The sequence below is a fragment of the Triticum aestivum genome, chromosome 2D (genome assembly GCF_018294505.1).
Source record: "Triticum aestivum cultivar Chinese Spring chromosome 2D, IWGSC CS RefSeq v2.1, whole genome shotgun sequence".
NCBI lineage: Eukaryota > Viridiplantae > Streptophyta > Magnoliopsida > Poales > Poaceae > Triticum > Triticum aestivum.
Genome location: NC_057799.1, coordinates 620,883,606 through 620,910,971, shown reverse-complemented (window position 1 = coordinate 620,910,971; position 27,366 = coordinate 620,883,606). Strand labels below are relative to the sequence as shown.

At 46.3% G+C, this 27,366-nt stretch overlaps 1 protein-coding gene across 1 annotated transcript; it reads right to left on the bottom strand.

The window, feature by feature from the left end:
- Nucleotides 1–18,499: 18,499 nt before the first annotated feature.
- LOC123050465 (uncharacterized) lies at nt 18,500–19,117 on the bottom strand. The gene has a single exon (XM_044473253.1). It carries the CDS (start codon nt 18,937–18,939, stop codon nt 18,667–18,669), a length of 273 nt encoding a protein of 90 aa, XP_044329188.1. The 5' UTR covers nt 18,940–19,117; the 3' UTR covers nt 18,500–18,666.
- Between the last annotated feature and the right edge of the window lie 8,249 nt (nt 19,118–27,366).

Here is a 27,366-nt window from a genome sequence, read left to right as displayed (position 1 = left end):
GAGCCGATGGTGTTATATACACGTGAGGGCCAGAGGAAAACAGGCGGCAGCGGACGTTGGTTTTCCAGGATACCGGGTGCTTTCAGAATTCAGAATCAGTTTGCTCACCTCTCGCTGTCATTCCGGTGCAGTGGGCTGCTCACCTCACGTCGTTTTGTTTATTCCCGGCGGAAGAAGTAGCGGCTTTGTCCATTGCGACAGTTTCGGATCGACGCAAGTCCGCAGAGATAAGAGCATCTCTAGCAGACCCCACGTACCGTCTCGACCCGCAAAATAACCGTCAAAATACGGGTTGGGGCGGAAAAACCTGTCCGATCAGACACCGTATTCGCAGCCGACCCTTAAATTTTTTTGCGGGGCGCGGCAAAAGATCTCCCACGACCTCTAGATTCACAGGCTGGGAGGACGATCCGAGCTCGGCCCCTATCCGCAGCGAGATTTGGCGGGAGGGACATTTCCGAGCGGCCGTTCCCGCTCCCCCCACCTTCCGTCACCATTGCCCCGTCACCTCCCGCTCCGGTGCATCTTCCTCGGCAGTCCTTCGCCGCCATGGATGACTCCGTGATGTCCCTCGTCACCGTCGAGGTCGCGCACGCTCAATCCCCTCGGGCGGATCTCGTCGCCGGCCATGTTGGCCCGGCCGTCGCCCAAGGTACCTCGCGCCTGCCCGCAAGCGGCAGGGCAACGTGGTCGTGCAGGGCGGGAATCCGCCTGCCCCCGCCGCGAAGGCCCGCGCTCCGGGCGCCAACGCCGCTGCGCGATCCCGGCCGGCGGCGGAGAAGGTCGCGAAGGCCACCGGCGTAAAGAGGAAGAGGATTCCGGCTACAAAGAAGCCGCCTCCTTCATCCACTCCCTCCGCCCCGGAAAGAGGTTCCCCGGCGATGCCGCTCAACGGTGCTGCTCCCACCGCAGGCGAGGTGTTTGACGAAATGGCCGGTAGGTATGCGTCTTTGGTCATGGCAATTTCCTTTGCTTTTCGCCATTTGCAATAGCTCGTGACTTGTTGTCGTTCACTATAGCGGTGGTTCGAACAATGCAACTACCGAGTTCGTGAGCTTGTTGGATACCAACACCGTCGACATCGATCAAGCCCCGTTCGCCGCATTCGATTACAATGAAACGGAGGGCGGCGTGGATGATCATGGTGGTGAGGAAGAAGTGGAGGAGATCGATGAGGGGGCGTATGAGCAATCGCAAACAAAAAGTGAAAAAAGCCAGAGATCGAAGAACTACACGATCTTGGAAGATCAAATCTTGATCAGGGCATGGAGTGCGGGGTCTCTTGATGCATGCACGGGAACTTCTCAAACCACCAAGAGGTATTGGCAAAGGATCGAAGATCAATACTTCCGCATGATGGCAAAATATCCCAATAGGACTCCATGCACCTTTCAGTCGCTTCAAGGGTGTTGGGATGTGATCGAGCCAATTTGCAGCCGTTTGGCAGCTTGCTTGGAGCAAGCACGCAATGCACCTCCAAGTGGAACCGTGGAATCCGACTATGTGAGTTCGTTTTGACTTTGTTCAAGTTGTGCACATCATATTGAGTTTGTTCAAATTGTGTAGGACAAAATTGGCCAACATAGATACAAAGACATGGAAGCTTCGGAAGGTAAATTCTTCAAACTAGAGCATTGTTGGGACTTGCTCAAAGAGTGCGAGAAGTGGAAGTTGATTGACAAAGAATCCCCACCGAAGAGAGGTTCACTTACTAACATGGATGAAGATGAGGATGATGATGGTCCAAGAAACTTGAACAAGCCCGATGTCGACAAGAAGACTAAGGAGAAGATGAAGAGAGAGCACGAATCTTCGAGCTTGAGGGAGAAGATTGATGCCATGGTGCAATCAAATGATTTGATGTTGTTGAAGTCGTTGGAGATTAAGAAAGAGTTGGTCGAGAAGAAGGCAAGGAAGAAGCAAAAAAATGGCAGTTGCTCAAGGAAGAGGGGCGGCGCAAAGCGGCCATTGAGGAGAGAAGAGCATGTGCCTCTGAAAACAAAGCCATGTCCAAGTTGCTCGCCGAAGAGAACAAGATCATCACAATGAACCGCAATGACATGGACGACCTCACCAAAGAATGGCATGATATGGCAAGAAGAGAAATCTTAAAGAAGAGAATGGTTGCATCGGCTAGTGTGTGTTACAGTGCCGAAGAGGTTTTCTCAGCGGGGTTTGGAACCAATGTCGATGATTTCGGTGCGGGAGTTGGAACAAGCATCGGAGATGGATTCGGTGGTTCCGATGAACTCCATGGACTCGATGGCGCGGAGTGAAGATCGACCAAGATGATGCCAGACGTGGTCGTCACTTCTGCAAGACCATCTTTTGCGTTTGTCCTACAAAACTTAAGTTTTTATTTGCGCGTGAACTGTGTTCTATTGTTTGAATTTGAACTTATTTGTTAGAACCGATGTCAAATTCGTGAATTGGGTGTATTCGGTTTGTGGGTCAACGCGGCGGTGCCTGAGCAGACCCCGCGTAGCCGACCCGTAAAAGAGCATATTTGCCGAATATCCTTTTTTACGGGTCCATTTTGCAGGATCCGAGTCTGACCTCGCCCGTGCCGGCCTGCATATGGACTTTTCCACGAACTGCAAAAAACACTTATGTGGATTGGGATTTTGCGGGTCTGCTAGAGATGCTCTAATATCGGAACGACGCATTGACAATAACCTGTGTCAAGATCCAACGAGCATAATTGAATTTCTTATTGCGAGTCACTGAACCTGTCTCCTAGAAATAGCATCAATAATTCAAATGGCCCTCCCATGGTTTCTCAGGCACATCAAAAATAGAAAGACTTCTATTTTCAAATAAGAAATAATAATCATCATCTAATTTTGACTCCTTCATACTGCTGTTTTGCTATCGGCATGAAAATAAATTAAGAATTTTATAGAACTTTAATCCATGCACAACTTAGAAAAAACAAATTTTCTTTACTACAATAGCCACTTATAAGTTTTGGCAGAGGGAGACAGGGAGTACTGAACATCTATATGACACAGTCGTAGTACGAGAACCGTCCCAATTTAGCATGTTGCTTCACTGAAAGTAATTTTAATGCTAACATGGCCAATTCCTTGGCAGCTCGGCGAGAAAATAAATTCGACTCAGTCAAGAAATATATGAAGAGAAAAACCATTATAAAATATTTCAGGAATTTAAATATGCAAAAAATAAAAAATGTTATGAAAAACATAGAGATAGATGAAAATTAGAAGCTTTCTGTTTCAGTTATGTTAACTGGCTGGCATTCCCTCGGAGGCAGGTCACAATGAACCCCCTCAGAGCCGTTTGGTTGAGATAAAGCGGTGGTAATTTTCTCCTATTTTTATTTTAATATCCTCATATTTTTAATGTTTTCTAGAATATCAGAGTTTTTTGTTTATTTCCTTCTGTTTTTTTAAGTTTTATCTAAATGTAATCCTGGATTTCTATTTGTTTCATTAATACTCAAAGATAATAAATTTACTAGACTTATTATTGAAATTTGCTGAGTTTCCATAAAATGAAATATTTATTTCTTTATTTCCTCTATTTCTGAGTTTTGTCAATTGTTTGTGGCAGCTATGTTGTCACGTACGCAAAACTGTTGTCTCCACATTGTTCAGATCTCTTTCAGTGTGGCAAATACAAAATTTTGACTGTTTTGACATTTCGCAAGGGTCACCACAATCACAAATTCAACCGGAGAGTTCTACCACAATACCACACGCTCTTGTGATGATAGTGAGACCACAAGCTTGTGTTCGTTTTAGTTTGAGCCGCCAACTTTTGGCTAAAAAGGCTAGAATCTGAACCAAAGGCTGGGGTGTTCTAAGGTACCAACACTTCTATAAAAGCTGGATTTCCCCTAGTTCATTTTTGCTAACTGGTGTTTGTTCACTTTGAGCTGCCAACTTTTGGCTAAAAAAGTTGAAATCTGAACCAAAGGGGTATTCTAAACAATCAACTTCTTTAAAAGCTAAGGTTTCCCCCTAGTTCATTTTTGGCGGCTGGTGTACCCCAACTTTTTGGCTTGTCAACCAACCATTCAGCTTCTAGTCATCTTCATTGACCGGCCACCTGGCTCGTTTGTGATGATACAGTCATCACCGTCCAGGAACTACTGACGGGTCGTTGGCGCATCAGTGATGATATGATTTGGCCGGTCAGTAATATTCAGTTCTGTAGTAGTGGGGGTTGGAAACCCTAGATTGGGAGGTAGTAAGAAGGGTGAGGGAGGCATCGGTTCGATTGTGGTGTGTGGGTTGCGTCCTAGCGTACCAAGAATGGGAGGCACACGTAAATAAAGCGGGCATGGACAAAAAGGGAGACGATGTGGGGGTGCAGGGATGTGGGGGGTCGCACGAAAGAGAAGATATAAGATTTGAGACGGAATATTAAGTCTTTCTAGATGGTGTTAGAAGATAATAATGATGACATAATTAAGGTCAACACATATTAAGAGGAAAATTGCAAAACATGGTGAAAGCATAGACGATCGATTAGAATGGTCAAATTTAATTGTTAATACAGTTTAGAAATATGATTATCACTAGTGGCAGATTCACCACTTGGGTAAGCATGGTCTGTTGTCTTGGTCTCCGATGCAGATTCATACCTCCCGTACATATTCACCAATGGGAATAAACTAATCGAGGAATGTCGTTGTGCGTCACCTCCACAAAACTTGATTTGGTTTCGCTAATGGGTTATAACTTATTTATGCCAAAAAATTACTTTCTATTATATATCATATTTTCTATACATTATTTTGTTTTAAATTGCTTTTTTTAAAACAACAATTTTTGTCTACTATACCTAACAACAAAAATGCCAAATATAGTTAACATTTATCCACAAAAAATTACCATTGACATTGCTATAATGATAAACTAACTCTATTTTGTTGTAAAACTTATCTTATATTTTCCAAATATGTTTGGGACATTTAATTAAGTTAAATTCCATCCATATCAGAGAAAAATTAGAAGTAGCATTCATATACAAAATAATTTTGTTTATGAGTCTATTTTATTACCTTTGAATAGTTTGCTATAGAATTCTATAATATAAACGTCTAAGAAATATGTTAGTACAAGTTTGTCGAGCACAGTTTGTTTATCTTAGTTGCAAGTATTTTTTATCTTATATCGATCAGCTTATTAATTGGAAGGAACTACTGTGCGCCTGATTGTACCTATTATCTGAATGACTGATTTTATTTATTTTTCTTCTATTTTGGTTCCATGGTCCTAGGGCAAAATCCAAATTGCTGCTCTTTTAGTGGAAACTAGAAAGATACGGAGTACCCCTCCGTCCCACAATATAGAATCGTTTTGCGAGCTATTTTAGTTGGCAAAACGATGTTATATTATGGAATGGAGGGAGTAACTTTGATGTACCTCGCTGTGATAGTTGTGATAAAGAAAGCATGTTTCCTTTTTAAGGTGGTCTAACCTGAAGTTGTATCATGTTTAGTTGACTTACTATTGCTTCAGTTTCGGGAATATACACCCGCAATTTTTTTTAGCGAATATACAACAAAGGAATCCAAACATATTAGTACATCAGGTCGACTGGAGCCACAAAAAGTACTTTCAACCAATTCGAAGTACTTCTTGTTTGGTCTCGTTTTGGACTAACAAAACAACCAAAGGCAGGTCCATCAACAAAACTGATAAGTACTAAATGGATTGGTTGCTTATCTCCAACATTTGTCAGTCCACATCGTCGTATGACGGCTCACCCGCTTGAGGGGCGTACAACGTGCAGGCAACGAGTTGCTCCATGCCCGGCATCCGCATCCGGACAAACTGAGGCGACACAGACTCCGAGAAAAGCACATGTCCGACGGCAGATGCCTCAAGCCTGTGATAGTAGTGAGACAACAAGCCTGAGTTTGTTTCAGTTTGAGCTGCCAACTTTTGGCTAAAAAAGTTGGAATTTAAACCAAAGTGGTATTCTAAACAACCAACACTTCTTTAAAAACTGAGGTTTTTCCTAGTTCTTTTTTGGCAATTGGTGTTTGTTTCAGTTTGTGCTGCCAACTTTTGGCTAAAAAATTGGAATCTAACCAAAGGGGTATTTTAAACCAACACTTCTTTAAAAGCTGAGGTTTATCCTGGTTCATTTTTGGCAGCTGGTGTACCCCAACTTTTTTGGTTTCTCAGCCAACCATTCAGACGGTAGTCATCATCAGCCACATTCCATTGGGATTGTTAGTGATGATAAAGTCATTACCGACCCGGAACTAATGATAGGCCGTTGGCACAGCAATGATGTTATGATTTGCCGGTGTTATTCGGTTCTATAGTAGTGGAGTCTGGAAACCCAAGGTTGGGAGAAGTGAGAAGAGTGTGGGAGGCGTCGATAGTGATTGATTATGGTGTGTGGGTTGCATCCTATCGAACCAGGAAAGGGAGTGACATGAAAATAAACCAGAGATAGACAAAAGAAGGGGAGACGATGTGGGGTTGCAGGGATGTGGGAGGTTGGACGAAACAAAAGACGTAAGACTAAAGACGGAATATTACGTCTTTTTAAATAGTGTTGAAGATAACAATGATGACATAACTAAGGCATCGAAAAAAGAATCACAATACATGATGAAAGTATGCAGGATTGATTAGAATAATCAATTTTAATTGTGCATGCAGTTTAGAAATAAGGTTATCATCAATGGAAGAATAAAGCGCTGGGTTGAGCATAGTCGATCGCCCTGGGTCTCCGGTAGTGATTCATACCACCCGTACATAGTGACCAATGGGAGCAAACTAATCTAGGAATGTCATCGCCCGTCACTCCAGTAAACCTCGATCTCTGGTTCCACCAATGGTTATAACTTATTTATAGACAACACTTCTATTTATTATATCAAATTTACTATACATAATTTTGTTTTAAATTGATACTCTTCCGATCCAAAGTTAGTGTCGTAGTTTTACTTAAGACACTTATTTTCATCGGAGAGAGTACAACATTTTTTAAAAATTGTCTGCTATACCTAACAACATGAACCCCAAGTAGTAACTTAGAGTTAAATATTATTAAAAAAAGCCATTAAGATTACAATAATGACAAACCAACTCCAATTTGTTGTTAAACTTATATTATTTTTCCAAATATGTTTGGGACATTTAAGTAAGTTAAATTCCATCCATATAAGAGAAAAATTAGATGAACATTCATATAAAAAATAATTTTATTTATTCGTCTATTTTATTACGTTTGAATATTTTGCTAGAGAGTTCTATAACATAAGCGGCTAACATATATCTTAGTACAAGTTTGTGGAGGACAATTTGTTTATCTTAGTTGTACGTATTTTTTATCTTATATCGATCAGCTTATTAATTGGAAGGAACTACTGTGCACCTGATTGTACCTATTAACTGAATGTCTGATTTTATTTGTTTTTCTTCTCTTTTGGTTTCATGGCCCTAGGGCAAAATCGAAAGTGTTGATCTTTCATTGGAAGAAGAAAGATATTGAGTAACTTTGATGTGCCTCACTCTATGATAGCTGTGATCAGAAAGCACATTTACTTATTAATGTGCACATGTGGTTTAATCTGAAGCTGGAGCTGTATCATGTTTAGTTGAATTAGTACCAATGTTGAGGATATCGCTTAGCGTTAGCGTCTCGGTCAGCTGGGGATTAGAGACTAATCGGAAATCGATAGATTAATCGATTTTATCGGTCGACTATTAATCTGTCATTTTTTTTTCAAATTCGGGGTTCCCAATACTAAAATATGCTAAATTCAAAACCAAAAAAATATTGGACAAAAGTGTTACCTTGATTCCCAGCCTTTGAATCCTCTTATAATGACAAGCAAAATAGCACAACAATACATATTGCGTAACAAGGTCCACAAAATGCAAATAAACATAACTTTTGCAAACATAGTGCTATTAATAGGTCCTATTTATCGGCAGATTCCTGATAAATCGCTTGTCATAGCGATAAATCGGCTCAAACGATAAACGGTGAAGATAAGGCATAATCTTATCGGTCACCCCAAGAGTAGCGATAAATCGGACGATAAATCGCTGAATCGGAAGATTTTTTGGACAGTGATTACTACTGTATCAGCTTAGCGAATAAAGTATACAGCAAAGAAATTCAAAATATATTCATTCGACCTCGTCGCGCATCAGGTCGACTAGAGCCACAGAAAGTACTTTCTTCAAACTATGCGCGAAAAAGAAGAAGAAAGAAAGTACTTTCAACCAATTCGAAGTGCTTCTCGTTTGGTCTTGTTTCGGACTAACAAAGCAACCGAAGACAGGTTCACCAACAAAACTGATAAGTACTGTAAATGGATTGGTTGCTTGATGACACCTTGAGTATAGATACGAGGATTCATCGCCTGTGCCGCATACTGAAGAAATTCAGCATGTTTGTGTCGAGCCTGTGGGGCGGGCCACTGCATTAACTGAAGATCAAAGGGGAACCGAGACAGCCCGACATGTTTAGCAAAGGGTGGTGTTGCGTGTGCATGAGTTGGCTGTATCCAGGTAGGAGGCTGATGTAACTAAAGATTGGTCTGGATCCGGGAATGCATCTCCTCTCCTCTTCTTGATGTCCATGTATCCCCAACCCCAAATCCTCCTGTTGGACACTGAAAAATTGATCTGAACCTATTCAGTGTGCTGCCACTAGGCTCTTGACCCATTGAACGTTACAATTTGCTATGATTTGTTGTTTAAGTGTAGCTGTAAGTTCTTTCTGAGTTGTAAGCAGACACCAAATCAGAGCATGGATGCATATTCCTCACCAAGATAATAACTAAGCAAATAGACATGGAGCTCAAGTAACATCATTCATCACCATCATCATCATTATGGTGGTATTTTACAATGGGGGATTCCACGGGAAGCCAGACATGTTTCAGGCCATCGTTGTTACAGCAAACACAGACGCGCCTAGGTAGTAGCAACTACCAAGTTGCAGCTGCTAATTGGGACCCCGGCAGCTGAGCTACATCAGCGTCCTCAGCCCCTTCTCATCCTTCTCCACTCGCCGCCTCTCCGCCACCGCCGCCACAGAGGTTGGAAGCTTCTTGCCGCCCTGGGAGACGCCGCCGCGGATGTTGGCCCTCGCCTTCGCTACCAAGTGGATGGACCTAAGCGCGTAGTTCCACCGGCAGAGGCCGGCCTAATCCTTGAGCGCCTCCACCGCGCCAACGCTCATCACCACCATCCAAGACGCCTTTGCCGCACCCGGCATGATCCCTCTCTGTGTTGGTGGAGACAGCACCGCTGACTGATCTGTTGATTCTAGACTAGGTGATGACTGAAGATTAGTAGCTACTAGTCGAGTGTAGAGCGCAGGCTTTGTGGTTGTGAATGTACTGAGCTGAAGGGTGATTGATGCTTGTGTTGACGAGAGTAAGAGTGGGACTAAGGTGGCGTTTGGTTCACGGGCGAGGTTGGCTTGGCTGAGGATATCCTTAACCACCTGGTTGGGGATAGCCAGTTTTTGTCGTTTGGTTGCGAAAGATTAGATGAGATGGATAACCGCTTTTTATTGTTTGGTTGCAAGGATAAAAGGTGGATATGGATAGTCATTAGTTATTTTTTTATGTTCTTCTACAACGCAATATTAATACATGCTCTTCTTTGTATATCAAATACATATATACATGTTCCTCTTTGCACAATCAAATACGTGTATACATGTTCTTTGTACAATCATACACGTGACTGTCCATACAATCAAATACCATGAACTGGTCACTATTTACCAAATATTCATGTTTCTTCGGGACCTCCCCACCTCTCTCGCTTCCCTCGCCGCCGCCGAACGACGCTGCCGAGCAAAGCCTGTGTGGCTGACGGCGGCAGCGGGGCTCCGGGCGATGGCTTCTACGCAAGGCGCTGAACGGCGCGCGAGGTGAACAACAACTCAGCAGCGATCTTCATGCAACGTCCGAAGGCTAGAGCGATCTGCGCATGGACATGCAGCGGCAGGCGATCTGTGCACAGGGACATGCATAGGTCAATGGCTAGAGCGATCTGGGAATCTGAACTGGGCAGCATAGTGATGCCTTGGCAATGGCCTGGGTGGAGATGACCATCCATTCTCCTCCAGCAGCCTGCGGTCAAGATCATGCAGGTTCGGACCGAAGCTTCCTCCGGCTGTCCAGAGCATGGCAGCGTTGGTGATAAGGGTCATCTTCCCAAGCGACCCAAGACGCTCGCCGCTGTTGCCGCCGACAGATCACAAGGCCGAAGGAGGTTGGTGGTGGCGCCTTGGGACTTACATCGGTTGACCGATGCTTGTCACTTGGCCGCAGGTGGTTCGTCCGATCGATGCGAGGGGGCAATTTTCATCCTGACCATGGCGGCACCGTCCGGCCACTCGAGCCGCAGATTGCAGTGGCCATTCAAGGGTCTTCATGAGAGTTTTTTCTTAGGATCCATTGGTTATTGCCAGCAGCTCGCACTGGCGAGGTTGTGTGATGTAACCGGAAGGCTCCATTGGGAGTTTCGGTGGCTCTCAATCCGGCCAGTTTGCATTCAGCGGTGAGATAAATTCTATGGACGACGGCTTGACGCAGAGGAGATGGTTGTGCAGCGGCAAGCCATGCCGGCATGTAAAGACTGTGCCTCACCTTTAGCTGCTGGGATCGCGGAAAGTGGTGGCGACAACATGATGACTTTGATTTGGTGGTGCTTCTCGAGTACCCGGTCTCGAGTTCCGGGGTGAAAACCCTAGGTCTGGCCTGAATTGGTTATACCTGGCGATGCCGATGTTTTTGCGTCGTTACCTTGATGAAGGCATTGCTCGGATGTGCTCAGACTTGTTCTTCGGGGTGAAAACCTAGAGTCTGACCTTTGTTGGTCGGGTCCAGTGACGGCGACGTTTAAGCGTCGTTTCCTTCCTGAAGGCGTTGCTGTTGAAGAAACTTTCTCGTTGCGCTTGTTCTGTCAAGAGATGGTTGGTGCGGATATGGTCGTTGATGTAGTTTATCAACCGTTGTTTTGATCGTTTCAGAGTGTTTTTTCCTTTTTCTTTTCCCTCGCTTAGGCATAGCTTGAGTCTTGTATGACTTTGCTCTTTGCTGGCGTTTTTTTTCTCTTTTGTGTGTGTTGGTGTTGGCTGTGTGCATCCTGGTTATGCAGAGGCCGGGTGTGTGCTCAATGTGTTTGTATCCCCTTGATCCTTCATTTTGAGTTAATAAAATCCACCCTTTGTCGAATTTTTTTACCAAATATTCATACATGTATACATGTTCTTCTTTGTACAATCATACAGGTGATTGTCCATACTATTAAATCAGTAGTGTTCATATGTGCTACCTGTCGAGAAAACGGGAGAGTTGAAAGACTGTCACATACATATAGACAACAGATAGGCAAGCTCTCCTCGTTCCAAACCACAGGAGATCTCCTTGTTCCCCACCACCAGAGGTCTCCCCATCTGCGTCACATGTGTCCGCTGGAAGATCTCAAGTGATCCTCGTTCCCAGCCGCCGGAGCTCCCCGTTCCCCGCCAGCCACGGTCACAACAGGCCGAGAGAGGGGGGTTGATGGAGGTAGGGGCCATGGCCGAGAGTGGGAGGCGAGTTGCCTGGAAAGGATGGAGCACCCGCGGCTCGCCTCGTCTCGAGGAGCAGGGCCTTGGCCGACGGCCAAGCAGGGCGCCGGCGTGGGCTGTGGTGTGCCAGCGGCGGAGGCATCCGAGAGCGCCGCCGGGCCGATTGCCACGGACACGCGACAGAGGGCGCGCATGGGAAAACGTTTCACGCAAGCGCGGGTGGCTGCCCTCATCCGCCATAATCTCGTGACTCCCGTCAACCACGTTTTGAAGGAATATTCGCTAGTATCTGGTTATCCCTATCCCTCCTGGCTAGTAAACCAAACAAGTGATATCCCCTAAAAAATTGTCTATCCCTGTCCCTATGGTGAATAGCCTGTAAACCAAACGCCCCCTAAGAGGAGGTTATATACAGGGATGTACTTTGAAGGATGTACGGTAAAAACCGAGTACAGACAGAGTGATAGGAGAAGATAGCATCCACTGTTAGCAATGCTTTTACCCTCCCCAAAAGAAAAGGAAAAAGTAGTCAGGCTTTTCACCTCGCAGTTCGCTCGCTATACTGTCTGGCTCCATGCACCCGCACCCCGAACGCTTCAAAGACGCCTCCACCTTTGTGGGGTGGGGATCCATTCAGAAAACCCCTTCCCAAAATCTTACGATGCTCCGAGCTTTCCCTCCCACACCGGCAGCCATGTGGCGGCCACTGGCAGTCCTATGCTGCTGCCGCGTCCCCACGCGTCCACCCTGATCACCTTTGTCCCAACTTCCTGCCCGCGCCGCCGATTCTCCCGGCCCAACACTTTCAGGACCAAATCCTTCTGGCACCGCCTTCTCTTCTCCGACCACAGATTCAACCTGCCCCTCGCTTTCAGTACGGTCAGGACCACGGCCTCCTCCACCACCATGGTCAGTCGTTTCCCCCCAACTCTCAGCACCCTCAACGCCACATCCAAACGGGCCGACCACCGTGTTGGGAATCGTAGCATAATTTTAAAATTTTCCTACGTTCACCAAGATGCATCTATGGAGTATACTAGCAACGAGGGGAAGGGAGTGCATCTACATACCCTTGTAGATCGCGAGCGGAAGCGTTCCAATGAACGTGGATGACGGAGTCGTACTCGCCGTGATCCAAATCACCGATGACCGAGTGCCGAACGGACGGCACCTCCGCGTTCAACACACGTACGGTGCAGCGACGTCTCCTCCTTCTTGATCCAGCAAGGGGGAAGGAGAGGTTGATGGAGATCCAGCAGCACGACGGCGTGGTGGTGGATGTAGCGGTTCTCCGGCAGGGCTTCGCCGAGCTTCTGCGAGAGAGAGAGAGGTGTTGCAGGGGAGGAGGGAGGCGCCCAAGGCTGTAGGTTGCTGCCCTCCCTCCCCCCCCCTTTATATAGGCCCCCTGGGGGCGCCGGCCCAGGGAGATGGGATCTCCAAGGGGGGGCGGCGGCCAAAGAGGGGAAAGTGTTGCCTTGCCCCCCAAGGCAAGGGGGAAGCTCCCCCCCTAGGGTTCCCAACCCTAGGCGCATGGGGGGAGGCCCAAGGGGGGCGCCCCAGCCCACTAAGGGCTGGTTCCCTTCCACTTTCAGCCCACGGGGCCCTCCGGGATAGGTGGCCCCACCCCGTGGACCCCGGGACCCTTCCGGTGGTCCCGGTACAATACCGGTAACCCCCGAAACTTTCCCGGTGGCCGAAACTTGACTTCCTATATATAATTCTTCACCTCCGGACCATTCCGGAACCTCTCGTGACGTCCGGGATCTCATCCGGGACTCCGAACAACTTAACTTTCGGGTTTCCGCATACATATATCTCTACAACCCTAGCGTCACCGAACCTTAAGTGTGTAGACCCTACGGGTTCGGGAGACATGCAGACATGACCGAGACGCCTCTCTGGTCAATAACCAACAGCGGGATCTGGATACCCATGTTGGCTCCCACATGTTCCACGATGATCTCATCGGATGAACCACGGTGTCGAGGATTCAATCAATCAGTATGCAATTCCCTTTGTCAATCGGTATGTTACTTGCCCGAGATTCGGTCGTCGGTATCCCAATACCTTGTTCAATCTCGTTACCGGCAAGTCTCTTTACTCGTACCGCAATGCATGATCCCGTGACTAACGCCTTAGTCACATTGAGCTCATTATGATGATGCATTACCGAGTGGGCCCAGAGATACCTCTCCGTCACACGGAGTGACAAATCCCAGTCTCGATCCGTGCCAACCCAACAGACACTTTCGGAGATACCCGTAGTGCACCTTTATAGTCACCCAGTTACGTTGTGACGTTTGGCACACCCAAAGCACTCCTACGGTATCCGGGACTTGCACGATCTCATGGTCTAAGGAAAAGATACTTGACATTGGAAAAGCTCTAGCAAACGAAACTACACGATCTTTTATGCTATGCTTAGGATTGGGTCTTGTCCATCACATCATTCTCCTAATGATGTGATCCCGTTATCAATGACATCCAATGTCCATAGTCAGGAAACCATGACTATCTGTTGATCAACGAGCTAGTCAACTAGAGGCTTACTAGGGACATATTGTGGTCTATGTATTCACACATGTATTACGATTTCCGGATAATACAATTATAGCATGAACAATAGACTATTATCATGAACAAAGAAATATAATAATAACCATTTATTATTGCCTCTAGGGCATATTTCCAACACACCGCACAACCAGCACGGCAAGACAGGCCGACCACCGCAGGTTCACCACCACAGCCAGACGGCCCCAGCGCCGAATGACCATCCCTATGGCATGCCATCACCATCATCATGCGGCACTGACGCGCGCCCGATGCCTCTGGTTTCGCACGGCCCGACGCCACCGTCTTCGTCTTTGGGTCTTATCGATCACCCAACGCTGGCGCACGGCGCGACACCACTGATACGTCTCCAACGTATCTATAATTTTTTATTGCTCCATGCTATTATATATTCTGTTTTGGATATTTAATGGACTTTATTATACACTTTTATATTATTTTTGGGACTAACCTACTAAACCAAGGCCCAGTGCAAATTGCTGTTTTTTTGTCTATTTCAGTGTTTCGCGGAAAAGGAATACCAAGCAGGTCCAAACGGAATGAAACCTTCGGGAGTGTGATTTTTGGAACAAACGTGATCCAGAGGACTTGGAGTGGACGTCAAGAAATCAACGAGGAGGCCACGAGGCAGGGAGGCGCACCTCCCTCCCCCCCCCCGGGCGCGCCCCCACCCTCGTGGGCCCCTCGTGGCTCCACCGACCTACATCTTCCTCCTATATATACCCATGTACCCCGAAACCATCGAGGAGCACCATGAAACCCTATTTCCACCGCCGCAACCTTCTGTACCCGCGAGATCCCATCTTGGGGCCTTTTCCGGCACTCCGCCGGAGGGGGAATCGATCACGGAGGGCTTCTACACCAACACCATAGCCTCTCCGATGATGTGTGAGTAGTTTACCACAGAACTTCGGGTCCATAGTTATTAGCTAGATGGGTCCTTCTCTCTATTTGGATCTCAATACAAAGTTCTCCTCGATCTTCTTGGAGATCTATTCGATGTAACTCTTTTTGCGGTGTGTTTGTCGAGATCCAATGAATTGTGGGTTTATGATCAAGATTATCTATGAACAATATTTGAATCTTCTCTGAATTCTTTTATGTATGATTGGTTATCTTTGCAAGTCTCTTTGAATTATCAGTTTGGTTTGGCCTACTAGATTGATCTTTCTTGCAATGGGAGAAGTGCTTAGCTTTGGGTTCAATCTTGCGTTGCTCGATCCCAGTGACAGAAGGGGAAACGACACGTATTGTATTATTGCCATCGAGGATAAAAAGATGGGGTTTATATCATATTGCTTGAGTTTATCCCTCTACATCATGTCATCTTGCCTAATGCGTTACTCTGTTCTTATGAACTTAATACTCTAGATGCATGTTGGATAGCGGTCGATGTGTGGAGTAATAGTAGTAGATGCAGGCAGGAGTCGGTCTACTTGTTGCGGACGTGATGCCTATATACATGATCATGCCTAGATATTCTCATAATTATGCACTTTTCTATCAATTGCTCGACAGTAATTTGTTCACCCACCGTAATACTTATACTATCTTGAGAGAAGCCACTAGTGAAACCTATGGCCCCCGGGTCTATTTTCCATCATATTAATCTCCTGTCAACTAGCTATTTCTGTCGCCGTTTATTTTGCAATCTTTACTTTTAATTTTTATCATAAAAATACCAAAAATATTATCTTATCATCTCTATCAGATCTCACTTTTGCAAGTGGCCGTGAAGGGATTGACAACCCCTTTATCGTGTTGGTTGCAAGGTTTTTATTTGTTTGTGTAGGTACGAGGGACTTGCATGTGGCCTCCTACTGGATTGATACCTTGGTTCTCAAAAACTGAGGGAAATACTTACGCTACTTTACTGCATCACCCTTTCCTCTTCAAGGGAAAACCAACGCATGCTCAAGAGGTAGCAACCACCACCCCCTCCATCTGGTCGGCCTCCACTTCCGCCCGGTCCTCCACCATGGGCGGCACAAACCTCGTCGTTCGCCGAGATGCAGCCACCATGGGCGGCACCAACCTCGTCGTCCGCCGGGACGCAGCCGTCATGGCTAGCATCCTCGTCGTCCGCCAGATAACTTACTTATACCAAATACTTTATTTATTTTATATATCAAATTTACTATATATAATTTTATTTTAAATTGATACTCCTTCCGATCCAAAATAAGTGTCATAGTTTTATTTTAAGACACTTATGTTTGATAGGAGAGAGTACAACATTTACAAAAAAAATGTCTACTATACCTAACAACATGAACCCCAAGTAGTAACTTAGAGTTAAATATTATAAAAAAACTATTGAGATTACTATAATGACAAAGCAACTCCAATTTGTTGTAAAACTTCTATTATTTTTTCCAAATATGTTTGGGACTTTTAAGTAAGTTAAATTCCATCCATATAAGAGGAAAATTAGATGAACATTCATATACAACATAATTTTATTTATGTGTCTAGTTTATTATCTTTGAATATCTTGCTATAGAGTTCTATAACATAAGCGGCTAACAAATATCTTAGTAAAGCTTTGTGGAGGACAGTTAGTTTTTTTTTTGAACGAGCCAGCCATGGCTGGGGTTTCATTGGTTAAGCAGGGAGCAGATGACAAAGTGACAAAGGCGATGATCCTGGGATCAAGGAGGTAAACAAAAAGAAGGAAAAAGCCTTGGTGCCTGAGGCACCCGGATCTAAGACTACTATCTCATGGAGGATCCCCGAAGGGGCTCAGAATGGATTTGAAACCGCCCTGTTGCCAAAGACAGAGCTCTCTCCTGATGTCATTGATCACCGCTTGCACCGTAGCCTCTTTCTTTCTGAAAACGCGGTTGTTGCGCTCTTGCCAGATTTTCCAAAGCACCAGCATGATCAGCGACTTGATTCCTTTCGCATGTGCTGGCCCTGTTGCTGAAACCATGGCTTCGACCTTTTCCAGGGAGCTGCATTCGTTGGGCAGACACGCCTTACTTAGCCCCTGGCAGTGCTGCCAAGAGGACAAGCTAGTCCATACTGTCTTCGTGAACGGGCAGCTCCAGAACAGATGAGCCGAGGTCTCCAGGTTCCTGAGGCAGAGCTGGCAAAAGTAGGAGTTTGGCCAGCCCCTACGTTGGAGACGGTCATTGCACCACAGCCGGTTCTGGTGGAGGAGCCACGCAAACATCTTAAGCTTCGCCGGAGCCCAGATGGCCCAGATCATGGCCTGGAACATGCCCGTCGTCGAGCCCAAGAACTGGAGGGCGTAGGCCGAGCGGGAGCTGTACTGACCTGATCCCTCCAAGTTCCAGCGGATCTGGTCCTGATCTTCGGCCTGGAAGTTGAGCTGCCGGCGCTGAATGAGACGATGCAGATCAAGAACCTCGCTGACAAGGTTGCTGTTGTTGCCGTGTGCAAGGTCCAAGACCCAGCGGTCGTCAGTGATAGCTTGTGCCACAGTTCTGCCCTTACGCCTCGAGTGTTTGAAGAGAGACGGGAAGCAGAACTTCCGCGGCACTGGCCCGAGCCAAGGACAGTTAGTTATCAATCAGCTTAATTAATTGGAAGGAACTACTGTGCAGCCGATTGTACCTATTATCTGAAAGTCTGATTTTATTTATTTTTCTTCTCTTTTGGTTTCATGGCCCTAGGGAAAAATCCAAAATTGCTGGTAGAAAGATACGGAGTAACTTTTTTTAGTTCAAGATACGGAGTAACTTTGATGTGCCTCCCTCTGTGATACTTATTAATGTGGTCTAACCTGAAGAGGTATCATGTTTCTATTGTGTCAGTTTAGCGAATATACAACGGAGAAATTCAGAACATATTCGCCATGACCTAATTCAAAGTACTTCTCGTTTGGTCTCGTTTTGGAGTAACAAAGCAACCGAAGACAGGTCCACCAACAAAACTTATAAGTTATAAGTACAGTAAATAGATTGGTTGATTGATGACACCTTGAGCACAGATACGAGGATTCATCGCGTGTGTCACTTTAACAAAGTGCCGCAGATGGAAGAAATTCAGCATGTTTGTGTCGCGCCCGTGGGCCGGGCCACTGTATTAACTAAAGATCGAAGGGAAACGGAGACAACCCAGCCTGCTTAGCAAATCATTGTGTTGCGTGTGCGTGAGGTGGCCGTGTCCAGGTTGGAGGCTGATGCCTACTGTATGTAACTGAAGATTGGTATTCAGAACTGAGATAGAACTCACTTGCTCTCCTCTTCTTGCTGTCCCTGTATCCCCAAATCCTCTTGTTGGACACTGAAAATTTGATCTGACCCTACTCAGTGTCCTGCCACTAGGTCCTTGACCCGTTGACCGTCACAATTTGCTGGGTTGTAAGCAGACACCAAATCAGAGCATGTATGCATATTCCTCACCAAGATCATAAATAAGCAAATAGACATGGGCTCAAGTAACATCATTTTTCATCATCATCATTGTGGTGGTATTTTGCAACGGGGGATTCCACGGGAAGCCAGACAGATTTCAGGCCATGGTTGTTGCAGCAAACACTAACACGCCTAGCTAGTACCAAGCTGCAGCTGCTGTACCAAGCTGCAGCTGCTAATTTGGCCCCCAGCAGCTGAGGTACATCACCGTCCTCAGCCCTTCCTCGGCCTTCTCGGCTCGCTGCTTCTCCGCCACGGCTGCGGCGGAGGCCGGAAGCTGCTTGGAGCCTTGAGAGACGGCGCCGTGGACGTTGGCCCTGGCCTTGGCAGTCCGGTGGATGGACCTGAGCGCGTAGTTCCAGCGGCAGAGTCCAGCCTGATCCTTGAGGGCCTCCACGGCGCCCACGCTCATCGCCACCATCCAAGACGCCTTCGCCGCACCCGCCATGATCTTTCTCTGCGTTGGTGGAGGCAGTACAACTGCTTGATCCGTCCGAACTATGTGATGCCTGGAGATTGGTAGCTAGCAGTCGAGTGTGGAGTATGGAATGAATTTTGAGCTGAAGGCTGATTGATGCTTGTGTAATTTGTTGATGAGAGGAAGAGTGGGATTGGAACGAGGTTATATACAGGAGGGAGGCTTGGGATGTCTGCAGCAAAACAGTGGTCGCGGACGTTGGTTTTCAGGGATACCGGGTGCTTTCGGAGGGGTCACTCTGCTGCTACTCTGCTTGTGCACGTCACACCTATCGCTGCCGTGTCGTTTTGTTTATTTGCCGTGGAAGTAGCGGTTTTTGTCCATTGCGAGAGTTTCGCTTTGACACACGCCGACAGAAATAAGATCGGAATGAGGCATAGATAACGTGTGTCAATATTCAGTGAGCAGAATCAAATTTTATTGCGAGAATAAAAAGTAATCGTCTTACAAATAGCATCCATGGTCACTCGACCAAGAGCCTCTATGGTCCCTCAAAACTGTCTCAAGCGTCCGGCTGGCGTCCCGGTCACTGACCGGATCAAAAAAATCCAACCCACTCGGATGCCTCAAACCGATGTCAAATGCCCAGGCTGACCGGCATTCTCTCATATTCGGACCAATTCTGGAGCAGGTATGGGGCGGCCAGGACACGGTCGCCGTGTCGAACTGACGATCGGGTCCCACATGTAATTGTCCGGAAACCCGACGGTCCAACATGCGTCTCCTTCGGTGGGGGTGTGAATGTCGCATGGCGCCGCTCCGGCTCGCTGCGAGAGGGCCAAAATCCTGCTATTTAAGCTGTTCAAAGGTCTCGCAGCCCTAGCCACATCCGCTTCCTCCCTCTCCGTGCCGACAGCCCGAGCCCATCCACTTCTCTCCCTCTCCGCCTCTCTTTTCCCTCGCCGTCTGTCTCCCCATGACCCGGCAGAAGAAAAAAACCACATACACTATGCTAACTCCGGAGCGGCATTTCTAGCTGCTCGAGGGGATTTGGGCTAGGCACGTCGCCCGGCTCGCAACCGGCCTACCTCTGGACTCGCCGGATCCGGAGGAGGAGCAGCAGCCAGACCCATGGTGGGGACGGATCCGGATGGGCCGGAGGAGTACGCGGCGGAGCTGAAGCTGGTTGCGGGCTTTGTCATGGAAGGCGCCATGGCGGAGTTCGAGATCGCCCAAGCAACATAGATGGCGGAGCATACCACCATCCTGGAGTCCGATGTGGATGCCAACCGGCGCTTCATCCGGCAGAAACAAGCAAAGACCGACATGCTTTCTGTCAAACTAGAGGTGGAGGTCGACGCACGGGAGACGGAGTTGCAGCTGCCGCCTATGTACCCGTTGCCTGGCATGAAGATCGTGGACATCTCCGACGACAAGGATTAGGATAGTGTAGGATTTAGTTGATCTACGTAGTGCGCAAGTTTTCGTTTTGCATACTTGGTATGTATTTAAGGTTTTAAATATGAGATATTCGGGTGCAGAGAAGGAAATTTGAGGGCTGCCTAATCACTGCCCACGAACGCACCCATGCACGTCCGCAGTCGTTTGAGGGGCCGGATTTAGTGTTTGCGGCTGTAGATGCTCTAAGTATAGTCCAAATTTCTTTTTGTCCATCAAACGTCAAGTTTGTCGAAAATAGTTTAACTGCTTCATAGAAAGCGGTTTTGAAGTTGCCATAGAGGTGGTTTGCACATGTCGTAGCTAAGTGTCTAAATTCCTTCAATTTTGATCATTTTTATAGGCCTGCAAATTCCTATCATAAACATATTGTTCACTAAATGTATGGAATTTTGACTTGTTTTCCCCAAGTTTTACTTTCTAGTTGCGTGCGCTTTTTCAATATTAACTTTTCTAATTTCTCATCTTCCCGAGTTTTGCACATGGTTTAGCTAAGTGTGCAAATAAACATGGAAAGCAGCACCTCAAACACTTGGAAAACAGCATGAATAAAGTGGGGAAATTAAAATACTTTTAGAAAAACATAAAAATCAAAGTAATATTTTAGGAATTTTGAAATTGAGTAATTATCACAAATATTCTAAAAATGACGGAATCTGATAAAATTCAAAATATTTATTTTTTCAAGAAACATAATTCTTCACATTTTAAATTGATTTTAGGTTTAATAAATTTTGATATATTCCAGATTGTTCGCAGGTTCCTTCAGTTTTACCGATTTTTCACGAAGTTCTTCATTTCCATTGTTATTTTATATAGACTTGCAAATTCCTAAAATAAACATATTGCTTGTCAATTGTCTGAAATTTTGACTTGTTTTTCCCTACTTTTCTTTCTAGTTGCTTCGATTTTTTCTAATGTTACACTATTCTATTATCATATCTTTCCCAAACTATATAAAAAAACTATGGTGATATGAATGCAAAACCATTGCCACAACATTGTCAAAATCCTTTTCAATGGGACGAAATAAAAATTTCGACGGTTTTAACACTTGATAGACAAAGATTTTTTTTTGTGTTGAATATGCGAAGCCAAATTTGGCTTTGACAATAGTTAGGAATCATATTTTTTTCGTCAGGAATAATATGAGTTTAATTTCATGCATGCAAATTTATCGTTTCAACTTTATGGTAAGACAACAAATAGATAAAATGCAACTCTGGACAATTTGACAGTTGGGAGACCAGAATTTTTCAACATTTTTGTTTTATACTTTGAAAATTGATGGAGCAAAATATATATTTCATAAAAGATAGTATAAAATATAATACATGGTCTGCGCAGCCGCCTGCTGATACTCCGCACCTGACGAACTTAAACTTTGTTTCCCACTCTAACTTATGTCCTGATTAACTTGATTCAATTGCACCTAAGTTGGTGGTGTGGTTTGCTTAGAAAACAGTAAATAACTTATTTAATTTGGTGATGTGGTTTTGACATGAGAAAACTGTAGCCTAAGCCTTTGTTCAGCCAAAAATGAGGAAATTGTATACTTTTTCCTGGTATTATTAAATGATCGGTGTTGTTCGGTTAGGACCGATTATTGGCCCAAACTCACAATGCACAAAAACATCGGTCAGTGCTTTCCCCATTAACCGATCAGTGCGTGATTCTGCACAACGAAATTTTTCTAAACACCGAATTAACAACTCGAACGGTTCGGGGGAACCAAACTCCTAGGCATAAGAGTGACCAATGGGAACAAACTAATCTAGCAATGCCGTCGCCCATCACTCTGGTAAACCTTTGGTTCCGCCAATAGTTATAACTTATTTATACCAAACACTTTTATTATTTTATATATCAAATTTACTATACATAATTTGTTTTAAATTGATACTCCTTCCGATCCAAAATAAGAGTCGTAGTTCTACTTTAAGACACTTATTCTTTATTGGAGAGAGTACACCATTTACAATAGATGAGCATTCATATATAAAATAATTTTATTTATGCGTATATTTTATTACCTTTTAATATTTTTCTACAGAGTTCTATAATATAAGCGGCTAACAAATATCTTAGTACAAGTTTCTGGAGGATAATTTGTTTATCTTAGTTGTAAGTATTTTTTTTATCTTATATCGATCAGCTTATTAATTGGAAGTAACTTCTGTTCTGGAATCCTTTCCTCTGAATATGACGTTCGGACGAGATTTAATAGGCCCCAGACTTGCATGGTGGATGATTTGATAAATCGTCTCGCTACGGTACATTTATCACATGGAGTCGATGAATTTCTGTGGAATCTAAATGGAGTGGGAAATTCTCGGAAGATTCAGTGTATAGAGCGTTGATCAAATCTGATGTGCCAGTTGATAATAATAAGAAGAAGATATTGAAGATAAAGATACCGCTTAAGAATAAAATCTTTGCGTGCTATCTTCGTCGAGGAGTCATTCTTACCAAAGATAACGTTATTAAGAGGAATTTGAATGGAAATACGTAATGTGTCTTTTGTCATCACTAGTCAATGTGTACGTGCAATGCACGTTAATTTGCAAGTATATTAAGTGCATGCGGATATTAAGTAAGATATTATTTGCGTGGTATTACGTGATTATCACTATTTTTGGCATGAAATTAACTACTCCCTCCATAAACTAGAATAGTGATCTAAACACTCTTATATTAGTTTAATGAGGGAGTACATGCTAAACATGTTAAGCGCTCGACATTAAAGCAGTCTAGGTCGTTGGATTGACATGATTTAATGGATAAGATTAATTAAATCTGCCCGTTTGGGTCTTTTAATATTGGTATAGATATAGATGATAAAACAATAAAACACTTGTTCTTTCAGTGGAACCTTACGGAGTAACTTTGACGTGCCTCACTCTGTGATAGCTGTGATCAGAAAGCACGTTTATTTATTAATGTGGACATGTGGTCTAACCTAGAGTTGTATCATGTTTAGTTGAATTAATTACTACTCTGTCAGTTTAGCGAATATACAACAAAGAAATTCAAAATATATTCGTTCGACCTCGTCGCATATCAGGTCGACTGGAGCCACAGAAAGTACTTTCTTCAACCTATGCGCAAAAAAGAAGAAGAAAGAAAGTACTTTCTTCAACCTATGCGCAAAAAAGAAGAAAAAAGAAAGTACTTTCTTCAACCTATGCGCAAAAAAGAAGAAAAAAGAAAGTACTTTCTTCAACCTATGCGCAAAAAAGAAGAAAAAAGAAAGTACTTTCAACCAATCCGAAGTACTTCTCGTTTGGTCTCGCTTTGTACTAACAAAGCAACCGAAGGCAGGTCCACCAACAAAACTGATAAGTACTATAAATGGATTGGTTGCTTGATGACACCTTGAGTACAGATACGAGGATTCATCGCGTGTGTCACTTTAACGAAGTGCCGCAGACTGAAGAAATTCAGCACGTTTGTGTCGAGCCCGTCGGCTGGGCCACTGCACTAACTGAAGATTGATATTCAGAACTAAGATAGAACTCGCATGCTCTCCTCTTCTTGCTGTCCCTGTATCCCCAAATCCTCTTGTTGGACACTGAAAAATGGATCTAAACCTATTCAGTGTGCTGCCACTAGGTCCTTGATTCGGTGACCGTTACAATTGGCTACGATTTGTCAAGTGTTGTGTAACTTCTGTTTGGGTTGCAAGTAGAAACCAAATCAGAGCATGTAGAAACCAAATCAGAGCATGTATGCATATTCCTCACAAGATAATAAATAAGCAAATAAACATTGGCTCAAATAACAGCATTTTTCATCATCATCATCGTGGTATTTTACAATGGGGGATTCCACGGAAGGCCAACCAGATAGGCCATGGTTGTTGCAGCAAACACTGACACGCCTAACTAGTACCATGTAGGCAGCTGCTAATTTGGGCCCCAGCAGCTGAGGTACATGACGCTCATGGCCACCATCCACGACGCCTTCGCCGGACCAGCCATATCTTCTTTTCTTCTTGGTCTTGCTGCGCTGCTGGAGAGTGGAGGCTGATTTGTGGTACTAGTGGACTTGCAAAGTTGTGATACTGAAAGAACAAAGCTGAATTTCTCGAACTGTGTCACTGCGCTGCCTGAACTGATGCTTGTTTTTTTTTTTGAAACGGAGGCAAAAGATTTGCCTCATCGATTAATTAAGAAGAAGAGAATTGCCCAGTTAATTAAAGGAAAACCGGGCGAAAACCGATACATATAGACCACATGCGGACTACTCTCTAAGAAAGAAACTCCATGACACCATGGTCAACCCAACAAACATACATAACATGCAACAACCATAAGCCCTCGCAAAATGACATCGCAACGAAACCCTCAACGAAACCACCGAACGCCACCAAATCCACAGAGGCGAGTCAATCGAAGATGGATGACAAAAAGACTGAGCATCCTCCATTAAGCAGTCGCGGACGCCTTCCTAATAACGTCAGTCTTCTTGCCTATGTTCCTGATAGCCTTCTTCACCTTCTTTATTTTGCCCGTAGAAACCTCCTCCGCTAGGAGGCAAGCAATCGTCTTGGCAGACCCAGGACAAGCTGCATCCAAGCTGGTGAGCAAGCGGCCAAGCTTTTTCGCGAAGACCACCTCATCAATACGTGCCAACATAGCGTCGCGGTCAAAGATGAGAGACTGGACGGGCTTCGGCGCCTTAGACACAGGTGTCAAAGCACCTACCTCATCAAACTCAGCACCAACAGACGCCACCGGGCCAACAACCTCAGGTGAGAGAGCAGCAGCAGCCGCCAAACCTCCAAGGTCCACAAAGGCAAGCGGCTGACTCGGCTCCAATGAAAACGATGAGGTCGCAGTCGGCATCGCCAAGTCCCCTCCAAGAGACCCTATCTCCTCGGGAAGCACCATCGAAATAGGCAAAGTGGGCTCCCCACAAAGCTTCTGAAGCTCAGACATAATCCGCAGCACCGGAGTCACGACCTCAACAATGAGTTCACTCCCTGAAGGAATCGGCATGACAGGCAGCGGCAACTGACATACTGTAGCACGAGGGGAGAGATCTCCATACATGCCACCTTCCCCATCGACAGAGACAACCTGGATCTCGGGCAGTAGGGACACATCAGGCACAACCCCAATCTGAAGCTCAGGCAGCGAAGACACATTCGGCACCACCTCTAGTTTGGCAAGAGCAGCCTCCGCCCTCCCCAAAACACTGCCGGCACGCGCAAGGCAGTCGTGAAGCTCAGTGCGAAGCATCTTGGTCTCCTCCACCAACCCGACATGCTCAGCCGAGATAGACGGGATCTGCACATCTATCATGGAGACATCACCGGTGGAAGCAGCCGATGGAGCATGACATTGGAGCGGCGAAGCTTGGTGGACAGGCTTCTTAGCACGACAGAAGCGAGCGATATGTCCAGATCGAAGGCAGTCAGTGCATCGGATTGGATCCCTGCAGGAGTATGCGCGATGACCTCGACGGAGACACCGGAAACACCTGTCTCTCAGCCACGTCGGAGGGGAACGCCGCACATTGATGGAAGGGCGACCAAAAGCTGCAGGAGGCGGCGAGCAGCGCCCCTTCGAGACAGTCTGCCATCCCCCTTGCTCACGCTCGAGAACATCAGCCGCCTCATCACGATGGAAGCATCCACGCCAATCCCCCCAACCAGGAGCAACGAGTGCAGGAGGTTGGCCGCCGGGCAGGCAAGGGCGTCCAGCAGGCGGCGAAGCAAAGGTATCCAGGCCCTCCTGGGAACGAGCCTTCTGCCCTCCGATGGCCGGGTCCGATCTGCGGCAAGCAAGTGCAGCCGCGGCTAGTGCGGCGGCGGCGAACGTCGATGCGGGAGGGACCACGGGCGCTGGCTCGGAGGGGAGCGAGCTCGGTGGCGATGGACGCGAGCTCCCGGGCGCGGCCGGCTGGAGGAGGGACGGAGCCGCCACGGGGACCAGGATGTCGACAGCAGCAGCCGTCGTCGACGGAGCGGGGCAGCCACCAGCTGCCGCGGGCATGGGTGGCGTCGGTGTCGCGGTGGCCGGCGCCGGAGCTGGGCAGTTGCCGGTAGCCGCGGGCATGGGGAGCTTCGGTGATGTGGGCGCTACGAGCTCGCACGGAGGCATCACCAGCACCGCCATGGGCACGGCACGAAGCTGGGTGGGCAGGTCCAGCGTCGTCGTCTGCGGCGGCGGAAGCAGGAGGTCCCGATCCGGATCTGACCGGGAAGACGATAGGGATGGCGGCGGGACGTCAACCGGCTTGAAGCCCACAGGCAACGAGGGTGGAGGCGGCGGCAACATGGCGGCTGGGCTGCGAGCCAGCGGTGGGGTGGCCGACGGGGCCGGAGTGGCCGCCGCCGGTGCGCGCTAGCAGGAGAGCTCGGGGTCGGGTCACTCGGCGCCCCGATTATTCATAAACTTTGGTAATGGCGGTAACTGATGCTTGTTTGAGTTGATGCGAGGAAGAGTGGGGATGGGCCGGGTTTTTATACCGGAACGTCGGAGCAAAACAGCTGGCTGCGGCCGCTGGTTTTCCAGGATACCGGGTGCTTTTCATGAGAGTTCACTTGCTTGCCTGCGCCGCACCTCTCGCTTTCGTCCCCGTACGTGGGCGGTGGTTCTGTCCGTTACGATCAGACAAGGCAGAGATAAGATAGGAGTGACGCATGCTTGAGAACATGGTTTCCACCATACCAGTGGCCGTGTTGAGCTTCGTGGCAGGATCTGCTGGATTATTTTAAAGAAACTGGTTTACTCAGGCGTACGGAGATTCCTCTTGTTAAAAAGCCATTTCGTTTATTTTATTCGCAAAAAAGTGGCCATTTCTTTTACTTGCATGGCCCTGGGAAACTAGAAAGGAAAACGTGTGACCTACTCCCTCCGTCGACCGTTTTTTTACACTATCATCATTCTAGCTCTTTCTATAACTCTGACCAGGAAACCGGGAGATTGTTTTTTTTTTGAAGGTCACCGGGGAGGGGCAAAGCCCTCCACCTGAATTTTCTTGTTTTATTGG